Source organism: Hippopotamus amphibius, chromosome 4 (assembly GCF_030028045.1).
Source record: "Hippopotamus amphibius kiboko isolate mHipAmp2 chromosome 4, mHipAmp2.hap2, whole genome shotgun sequence".
Lineage (NCBI taxonomy): Eukaryota > Metazoa > Chordata > Mammalia > Artiodactyla > Hippopotamidae > Hippopotamus > Hippopotamus amphibius.
Window position 1 is genome coordinate 13511683 of NC_080189.1, and position 11013 is coordinate 13522695.

Genomic DNA, 11013 nt, shown 5'->3' on the forward strand with positions numbered 1-11013 from the left:
CTCAACAGGAAAATACATTTTTGGCAGTTGGGCCATCACTTGCTCAGAGACTTTGCTAATCAAACCATGCTTCATACTAATTTTTTGCTGACCTTAGTGGCACTTGAATAACCCTTTTTTATCCTGTTTTCTTCTTTTAAACGATTTGTCTGACTTTTGAAACCATTTAAAAGTACATCAAGCAAAGCAGTGTAGTTGTGGTTCCCCACGTGTGGCTTATTTGGCTTTTGTGTCTTTTCTGCCCTCCCTTCCCATGTCTGGTCTTGTGAATGCAGGTTTTTCCTAGAGCAAAACAACCGGATATTTCAGACTTTGTTGGAGGTGTCCGCCAGTCAAGACAAAACTCTGACAGCTGAGCACGCCCGGGGCATGGGTCTAGACCCCCAAGGAGACCGGAGCTTTCTTATGGACCTGCTGGAGGCCTATGGCATTGATGTCATGTTGGTCATTGACAACCCCTGCTGCCCATAGGAAGGATGAGTTCACCCAGGCCCCAGACGGCCTGAGTTTTAATTAAGTGGACGCAAAGGAATATTGTTGATCCTTCCAACAAATGTAACTTTTGTATCTCCTTTCTTCCCTTCCTCCCAAGAGGTAAGGTGAGAGCGCCTTGGTTTTGTAGGTCGTTGGAAGCTACCACTTTCAGAGCTTCCGCCAGGTTTGGTGTTAGGAGTTATCAAAGCAGATTCTTTCATCTCGCTGAGTGACTTGAGATGAGGTGAAGGCCAAGCATCACCAGGAGCGGGCTGAGCTCTGGACACACTGCGCGGGACTGCTGAGAACGTCTGTCTGGTCTTTGTCACTTGACCTATCAAGGATGGGACAACTGTCCAGGGTGGCCTTGGATGTCCATCTGCCCGAAGCAGAAGCTAGACTAGATGGCCTTTCAAGGTTTTTGTCAGTTCTGGGCATCTAGTCTTGGGATCAAATCCCTTTTCCTGTTTATTAGAGTAAATCTATGTTTTCTCTGTTCACATAGGCAAGAGGTTTCAAAGAGGGACAAAGGATATTTCTGTCACCACGTATGAGCTTCTCTAAGGACAGATGACAGGGAAAAGTTGCTTCTCAGTCACCTGAGAACTAAAATTGTAGAATGAAGCCTTGACACCTTTCTCTAAGTTAATGGTGGCCACTCCACGTAACAGTCCTCTTTCTCTCAGTCCCCTCCTCTTGGGACAGGCCGGCGCATTCCTTTGGACTAACAAGAGTGTGTACCAGTGTGGAGCCCTCCTAAGCAAACTTCTCTTTAACAAAGGCGACATTCCTCAAGCTAAGTAACTGGGACCAGAGACGTAGCAGGTTTGTTAGAGAGCAAACGTGGCAGTGCCTCCACCCAGGAGAGCGGTCGGGAACCCTGGGTGTGAGTGATGCGTTTCTCGGCTTTGCTCTGCAGTGCTCTGACCTGGGACAGCTCCTGTCGGCCCTGCCTGTTGGCTTTGGCTGGGGCGTTCCGTGGATGCCAGCTTAGGTGAGACCGCCGCGGTTTGTTAGCCAGAGAAGCTGGCTCCTGTGAGTAGAGTTTAGGTCTTTGGGGCCAGTTTAGAATTTTGACTTGGATTCTGGGTTGCTGGTGACAAATAACTTCTTCCCCTTCACCATTCCTGCCTGGCTCTGTTATTGGAATAGCCATCAGTGTACCTGTGTCTGGGACCGAGTTCCGGCCGGGCTGATGTACACAGCAGAGAGAAATAACTTTTAAATGGATGGAGCACATGTCTTATCTCAAGACTGGCTTTACAGGGCTTATTGCTTTATTCAAAAGTATCTTTACTGTAGCTCCTTGATAAGGAATTCAAGACTAAAGAAATTCACATGTGGAAATGCAGACAGACATTGATTAATCAAGGTAGCATCTTTTATGTAAATATATAAATAAGTTTGGGCATTGAAATGTAAATTGTACAATACACTTTTCTCCCCTGTGAGTTTAGCCATCATTTCAGTAATATATATATGTGTGTGTACAAAAGAAAAAGAGAATCTGTGTTTAGAAGCTGAAGCTTCACTGCCTTTTTCCTTGAAGAGTGACTGTCTCCTCTTACCCCTGGAAAAGGAGCAGCCTTTCTAAGTTGGGTCAAGTTACGGTTACTTTTAGTGGTACCCGAAGGTTCAAGGCTTTCTAAGTTGGGGGTGGGTGGTCAGAAGTAGGGCGGGGTAAAAGGAAAGGTCAGATTCTCTTGGATGACACAGGCAGACCCTCTTTCTGTGAAACTGGGGAATTTATTGGGAGAATACTCTTTTTAAGCACTCTGCTCCAGAGGCCTTCCGCATGTGAACGCTTTTGTTTCTGTGGTCTTGTAACTGCAAGCTCAGACGTGCTGGTGTAAAGGTAGTAGGATGAAAATGAGGTTCCCGTATTTCCCTTTGAATGGTGGGCCCAGGGTTCTGTGCTGCTTTTCACTCTGGCAGCCGTCCAGTCTGGCATCTCTGGGTGTGCCCCCGACACTGATACAGGGGGCTGGGCTAGGGCCGGCCCTGGAGGCAGTGCCACGTCTGAGGTCATGTGCAGCCTGGGCTCGGCTGACCCCAGAGTGGAACTCTTCCCTCCCTCCCTCCCCGGAGTCCTTTGCAGAGGAAACCCAAGAATCAGCCCTTCCCTGCGTCACCAGCTTCCCGGTGGGGCCAGGAGCTTAGTGCAGCACCCTCTGCTGGGCTGGACAGCACACTGTTGCCAGGTATCACTGCCCGTCATCCCCGAGGATGCAGATGTGGGGCCTCTTGTTCCAAGGTCACCATCAGAAGGCCCCCGCCTTCCCCCGATCTCTTTGGTGAGCAGCGCCCCAGCATCACCTGCTGCCAGGTCTCTGAAAGGGGAATTCATTGGTGATGTACCAGGCTGTGCTCCCGGCACAGGGACAGCAGAAGCTAGAAGCCACACAGACCTGCTTTTGTGTCACTGGGGAAATATGTGCTGAGAAACCATCTGCTTTTCTTTGGAAGTCATTTGAGAATGTCCCTCTTCCCTGTCCTTTGTAGGGACAGGGCTTATCATTATTACCGTGACCTTCTGGAGCAGGTTGGGAACCTTGGGTGTGGGTACATTGCCTGATGGTGGCCTTTTGTCCCTCTCGACTCTTGGACCTCCCCTTCCCCCACCCCCTGGCATTCCACCACCCCCCACCCCACCCCCCTGCCGCCAGTTGGCTTGGTCCTTCTGGGGAACTTTAAGCCTGATCTAATACTAAGCTGTGAGCCACATCCTAACTTGGAAACATTGCTGACCTGAGACATGGGGGCTGCCAGGTCATCCCTGAATCAAGCCAGAAGAAATTCTAGGTGGCAAGAGCCCTTGTGGGGCCTAGAATCCAGGCTTGGGGTTTGTTGGTATCTAGTGAGATATGTATGACAGGTCTGATAAAACAGATATTTCACTTGTGCAGATGGCTTGGCAGATGGCACTGTTCAGCCTTTGGGACAATGTCCAGTTGTCCTCTGGATTAGGACTCTTCAGAAAGAGTCAGAAATGGTAGGATTTATCTTTCACCAGACCAACAAGCATGGGCCAAATAATTGTTTAGAATTAGCTGTGGCTTTTGCTAAGCATGAAGCACTCCTTAGGCTTGGAGTAGATCCCTTCGAACGTAAGTGCCTGCACCGTCCCCCGTGAGGCGTCCCTGCTGTGGGTCAGCAGGCGTGTGTCTCCCGTGCCCATCATCCACCCTGCCATCATGTCTTCTCTTTGGCTGGAGAAGGGAAGCTGAATTCATGATATATTGATAGAAATAATTTAGCGTAGGAATTTGCATTTAAAACTTACCTTGTTTTGTCCCACGTGAAAATCAAGATGGGAAATTTAAGTATAGCACAGGGCGCAGGTAATCCTAAATACCACCTGTGACATGTATCAGTGTAACTACCTACGATATTTCAGCTGGAAGATAAAGATAAATGAAACCATAGCTGAATCATTGTTTTTCATTTTGGTGGTCATGAGGATGAACTTGCTATTTGTCTTGATACACTGAAAGCCCTTCAAACACAATGAAAAGATGAGATTATTCACCTTTAAACCGAGGCCTCTGGGGAACCTTTTGTAAAGGGCAGTACAGCAACCCTCCAGGAAGAGGTGGGAACCTCAGGGACTGGTTTGTTTTGTTTTGGTTTAAATGAAACTGCAGAGCCCAGGGAATGAATTGAGGTGCTTTCTCCAGTCCCAGGACAGATCCGACTTGCAGAGGTAAAGGGGGAGGGTACCGCTGAATAAAATAAGACAGTATTCTTGACAGTGAACTTGCCTTGGTGTGATGACAGTTCTCAAACAGGCAAGAGAGTTAATGTGGGGCCCAGCGTGCCTCACATGGGCTCTCATTCCCCCATCGGGTTCCTGGTTGGTGGGCTCAGACTCTGTAAAAGGGCCAGCCCTCGGGTCTCTTCCCTGCACTGCTGCCGGACTTAGTGCCCGCGGTAAGCAGCCTGCAGACCGGGGCTCACCTCAGCAGGCCAGTCCGTGCCCTCTCATTTCAGGAAAGCCCTTTTGTGATTCAGGTAGGGGAAGAGGAGTTCAGGGCTCCTTGTACTCCCAAGTCATGGGTTTTTAATATTCCACTTGTATTACTAAAATACCTCTGTTTCCAGGAGCTACTGGAGTGCAGGGTGTTGTGGAAAAAGGCTGTGAATTAAGTTAATGTTTTTCTTATAAGAAATGGAAGTTTATTTTTATATTGATATTACTATGTGATGAATTGAGTATGCAGATGTTTAAATGGAAGGAAATTTCAACTATAATCCTCAAAGAAATGGGCAGTATTGCAATTTGGAAGCAACTTAGACCCCCCAAAAGCTTTGTTGTTTACATGCTTTGGCGAGTGAATAAGGACTGTCCTGTGAAATCTAACAGCCTCTTGAGGAGATAAAGTTGACAGTCCTGTGGAGGAGGACATACAGTCACCAACCTTAAGAAAGACTCTTGTACGAAATGGGGTGAATGTGATCATGGTGATGACAGGCCTCTTAACTGGAGGGCGGCGGGCGTGGCCTCAGAGCTGGCACTTTAACTCATTTTTGGAGCTGGAATACAGGGGCGGTTGGGTGAAACTGCACATTTAGAAAAGAAATAATTTTCTAGCACTATATAGAGAAATGATGATGAAGTATGGCCCTGCTTTCATCTCTTTAGCATTTATTCTAGAAGCTCAGCATAGTATGGGCTTTTAGGGGTAATAGGATCTCAGTTCAGAAAATTTATTTAATCACCACAGAAGGATAGGTATGAATTACCCCTGTTTGCTGTAGAATGCCTCTTTAGACTAATGGTACATCAACTTTGCTTTCTAAGGACGGTTGGGGGATGCGGGGGTGGGGTGTAGGGTATTATGAACTAGCCAGAGATGATCCACAAATGAAAAATCCCCACACGGGTCACTGAGTGAGCTGGTTGTTAACATATATCGTTGGCACTGAAGTGAAAACTCCTTCCTTCGGGCACATCAAGCAAAGATAGAAGTCTCAAAACTTTTTGAAGGCAGCGTCAAGAAACGAGTTTCAGTCTAGCCCTCCAAGGCCAGTGAGAAAAGCTGTAGATTCTGTGCTTTTGAAAAGACTGGGTAGGAGACTTTAGGGGTATGGAGTAGAGGGAAACAAAACTAACCTCCTTTGTTTATCCCAAGCTTGTTGGCTGAATTTTTCATAGGTCTGAGAAATAAACCTTTTCTGAAAAAGAAACAGTTGTAAGCCGTGGGAGGAGTTCTGTCTTTTCCAAGTTAGGAGCAGCATGGCCTCCCTGTTGCCTTAAGTGTCAAACCCCTACTCTGATTAATGCCCCCTGTAAGAGTTACAGCAATAAGAGAAATGGAATCTATGTTTGTTTCAAGTCTTTACCTCACAGTATGAAATTAGTAAGACAGTTGATAAATCTCACCCTGAATACTGCATCTGGGTATGTTGTTCTGTCTCTTCAATGCAGATCATTCTAAAGGCCTAAAGAAAGCTGGGCTCCCCCCCGCCGAAGAGTAAATGTTTCTTGAATTGATTTTGTTCTGTGGTACAAATAACATCTGTGTATATCATATCTGTATATATCTGAACCAAGCTGTATGCAGAGAGGTTGATATAACTATATTTACAGAAAAGTTTTTACAATTAAAATTCACATTTTAACATGAACACGTGTGCTGCAGTCCTTCACCTGGTGCAAGAAATGTGGTTTGTGGTAGGAAGGAGCGGCAGCTGAGGGCGAGCCGAACCCATGGTGTGGAATGCCGACCCCACTCGTGGTGGTGATGCAGGAAACCAGGGCTGGTGCCTGTCCTCCTCAAGGCCGTGGTCTGCATACACGTCTCCAGGTGATGGAAACCAAAGTTGGCAAAAACCATCCCCATCCCATCAGGAAGGACAGGACTGTGCGCCCTTAATCACATCAGACAGCTTCTGGAGAAGGACCCCACAGAGACCAAAGCCTTTTTGTTTCACATCTTCCTACTGAAGTTTACTTTAAAACATTGTGTGTATCTCAGTATATATTTTATTTTTAACCTTCTGGGGAGTTACCTATTTTAAGGCAGTATAGAGTCAGTTCCTGACATTATTAGCTCTGTGTTCCAAGCCAGGTTCCTACTTTCCAAGTGACACGACCATGCAGTACCTATTTCTGAGGGTTGTGAGAACACAGCTAATTGGTCACACGGCAGAGACTGGCCGTGGGGTTAGCAAAAGGCTTTATACTAAACCATATTTAATATAAAATGTCTGCTCTGTTTTTAAAACCAGTTCTCTTGGTTTTTGAGTGACATTAGTCTGACAAAAGGTTTGTACTGGGGACTCAGGTTGTTGTCAGACCCCTCAGAAGTTCAGGTCTAGCTGACGAGGGTCTCTCATAGCTGCTTTAACATCCTTTATGTGGCCCTTATGCGGAAGGACAGTGTAAATAAGGCAATAGAGGATAAGGCAACCATGTTCTCAGCACAATGCTATGTAGCAAGAAAAAATTTGAACGAGGGCATATTTACATTTGAAAATGAATAAAAATACTAATCTGGATTAAATCCTTCCCCAATCATATGTTCCATTATCTCTATGGAAAAATTAGAATCACTAAATAAACACATACATGTTGGGAGCCAAGATTCTGTGCTGGTTTTCTGTCCTCTATTATAGAGCCAATATACGTCAGACTCTCTTGGCTCATGTAGACTGTATTTTCTCACACCACAGCCCCCCTTTCCCCTCCATGGGCAGTGTGGAGTGGCTGCTCCTCAGACTGCATGTTTGGACCCACTTGCTTTTTGTTTTGTTGTTTGTTGTAAAATAAAGCACAGCTCTGAAGAACACAGATAAACAGGTAAGCATTATTTTATGGGCTTTTCAGTCGTGGTCTGTTGATAGCTTATAATCCTCTAAGCACTGGTCTTCACTCTCCAAGGGCTTCATGGGTGTGGGTTTATGCACTGTCCTAAAACTGCTCTGCCTCTGGATGAGCCTGCCAGTTCTCCTTCCCTTCTCCCCCCTCTTGCAATTTTCCTTCCTCTTTACAAAAAGAAAGTCTTATGTCTCATCCAGCTCACTGTGGTGCATTGCCCCCTGGAGTATTAAAACCTCAGGGACACCAGAATGATTATAATGCCTGGCTAATGAGTCCTTAGCAAGGTAGGTAGTGTCTAGTTCTCTGTTTGTTTTCAACAAACTAGAGGATCTAATCAACCTGTTGATAGATCACTGATTTTTTGATATGCAACTCACAGAACAGTATGACATTGTTATAACAGAATTTTTTTCTATCCTATCTGCTTATTTATGTATTTACATCTATAAGGTTAAGACCTGTCTCATCTTTTAGCTGTAAATAACATGTGCTTTTGGGAGGAGACAAAATGATGATGGAGTAGAAGGACGTGAGCTTAACTCTTCTTATGGAATCAACAACAAATAGAATCACAACTAACTGGTGAACAACCATCAACCAAAAAAACGCTGGAACCTACCAAAAAAGATACCTTATATCCAAAGACAAAGAAGAAGCCACAATGAGATGGGGCAGGGGGAGGGGGGTGCAATCGCGATAAAATCAAATCCCATACGTGCCAGGTGGGCAACCCACAAACGAAAATAATTATACCACAGGAGTGAAAGTTCTGAGCCCCATGTCAGGCTCCCAAATCTGGGGGTCTGGCAACAGGAGGAGGAGCCCCCAGAGAATCTGGCTTTGAAGGCCAGTGGGGTTTGATTGCAGGAATTCCACAGGACTGGAGGAAACAGATGCTCCACCCTTGGAAGGGCACACAAAGAGAAAACAGCACACCAGGACCCAGGGAAAAAAGCATGACCTCAAAAGAGACTGGGCCAGACTTACCTGCTAGTATTGGAGAGGCTCTTGCAGAGGTGGGGGGCAGCTGTGGCTCGCTGTGGGGACAAGGACACTGGCAGCAGTAGTTCTGGAGAGTACTTATTGGCATGAGCCCTCTTGGAGGCCACCATTTTCTCACCAAGACCTGGCCCCATCCAAGCCAGTGCTAGGATGCTTCAGGCCAAACAACCAACAGGGTGGGAACACAGTCCCACTCTGTGACAGGCTGCTTAGTGTCCTCCTGAGGACACAGCTGCCCAATAAACACCCCCCCCAGTACAGCCCTGCCTACCAGAAAGCCTGCAAGCCTCTTAGCCTCAGCCACCAGGAGGCAGACAGCAGAAGCAAGAAGAAATACCACCCTACAGCCTGCAGAATGGAAACTGCAATCACAGAAAGTTAGACAAAATGAGACAGCAGAGGAATATGTCCCAGATGAAGGAACAAGATAAAACCCCAGAAGAACAACTAAGTGAAGTGGAGATAGGCAGTCTACCTGAAAAAGAATTAAGAGTAATGATAGTATAGATGATCCCAGATCTCAGAAAAACAGAGGCACAGATTGAGAAGATACAAGAAATGTTTAACATAGAGCTAAAAGATTTAAAGAACAGAGATGAACAATACAATAACTGAAATGAAAAATACACTAGAAGGAATCAACAGCAGAATAAATGAGGCAGAAGAACAAATAAGTGAGCTGAAAGACAGAATAGTGGAAATCACTTCCATGGGACAAAATAAAAGAAAAAAGAATGAAAAGAAATGAGGACAATCTAAGAGACCTCTGGGACAACATTAAATGCACCAACATTAGCATTATAAGGGTCCCAGAAGGAGAAGAGAGAAAGGACCTGAGAAAATATTTGATGTGATAACAGTTGAAAACTTACCTAGTATGGAAAAGGAAACAGTCACCCAAGTCCAGGAAGTGCAGAGTCCCAGGCAGGATAAACCCAAGGAGGAACATGCCAAGACACACAGCAATCAAACTGACAAAAATTAGAGACAAAAAAATATTAAAAGCAACAAGGGAAAAGTGACAAATAACGTACAAGGGAACTCCCATAAGGTTATCAGCTGATTTCTCAGCAGAAACTCTGCAGGCCAGAAGAAGTGCCACAATGTATTTAAAGTGATGAAAGGGAAGAAACTACAACCAAGAATACTCTACCCAGCAAGGATCTCGTTCAGATTTGACAGAAAAATCAAAAGCTTTACAGACAAGCAAAACCCAAGAGAATTCAGCACCACCAAATCAGCTTTGCAACAAATGCTAAAAGAACTTCTCTAGGCAGAAAACAAAAGGCCACAACTAGAAACAAGAAAATTACGAATGGAAAAGCTCACCAGTAAAGGCAAACATACAGAAAAGGTAGGAAATCATCTGCACACAAATATATCAAAACCAGCAACTGTGAGACGAGGAGAGCACAAATGCAGGATATTGGAAATGCATTTGAAATTAAAAGACCAGCAACTTAAAATAATCTTGTCTATATATAGATTGCTATATCAAAACCTCATGGTAACCACAAAATGAAAATCTACAACAGATACCACACACAAAAAAGAAAAAGGAATCCAAACATAAGACTAAAGTTAGTCATCAAATCACAAGAGAAGAGAACAGAAGAGAAAGGGAAGCCATAAACAAAATGAAAAGAAAACCCACAAAATGGGAGAAAATATCTGCAAATGATATGACTGATGAGGGATTAATCTCTGAAAGTTACAAACATGTGACTCAATATCAAGAAAAACTACCCAATCAAAACAATGGGCAGAGGGGCCTAAATAGACATTTCTCCAGAGAAGACATACTGATGGCCAAGAGACACGTGAAAAGATGCTCAGCATCACTAATTATTAGAGAAATGCAAATCAAAAGTACAATGAGGTATCACCTCACACCTGTCAGAATGGCCATCATCAAAGTCTACAAATAATAAATATTGGAGAGGGTGTGGAGAAAAGGGAACCCCCCCCACTACGCTGTTGGTGGGAATGTAAATTGGTACAGCCACTACGGAGGTTCCTTAAGAAATTAAAATAGAGCTACCATATGATCCAGCAATCCCACTCCTGGGCATATATCCAGAGAAAAACATGATTTGAAAGGATACATGCACCCCAGTGTTCATTGCAGTGCTGTTTATAATAGCCAGGACATGGAACCAACCTAAATGTCCAGCAACAGAGGAATGGATAAAGAAGATGTGGTACATATATACAATGGAATATTACTCAGCCAGTAAAAAGGATAATGCCATTTGCAACAACATGAATGGACCTGGATTAATTATCATATTAAGTTATATACTTCAAAGACAAATATCCTATGATATTGCTTATGTGCAGCATCTAAAAAAAATGATACAAATTATTTACAAAACAGAAACAGACTTAGAGAAGGAACTTTTATGCTTACCAGGGGGAAGGTGGAGGGGAGGGATAGACTGGGAGTTTGGGATTGACATGTACACATTGCTATATTTAAAATAGATAACAAGGACCCACTGTATAGCACGGGGAACTCTGCTCAGTACTCTGTAATAACCTAAATGGGAAAAGAATTTGAAAAAGAATGGATACATGTATAACTGAATCACTTTGCTGTACACCTGAAACTAACACAACATTGTTAATCAACAATACTCCAATATAAAATAAAAATTAAAAAAAAACACAAAAAAAGTGCTTTTCAATAAATGAACTCATTAGGATAGAGAGCA

The 11013-nt window shown here is 44.3% G+C and overlaps 1 protein-coding gene across 1 annotated transcript in view; it reads left to right on the top strand.

Annotated features, from left to right (window-relative positions):
* The window catches only part of DENND11 (DENN domain containing 11), a 47646-nt gene extending 41698 nt beyond the window's left edge, over window positions 1-5948 (top strand). Inside the window, exon 9 of the mRNA XM_057730600.1 lies at window positions 276-5948. Within this exon, the coding sequence (XP_057586583.1) occupies window positions 276-471 (196 nt within the window). The 3' untranslated portion in view covers window positions 472-5948. The remainder of the gene's footprint in view (window positions 1-275) is intronic.
* The last annotated feature ends 5065 nt before the right edge of the window (window positions 5949-11013 follow it).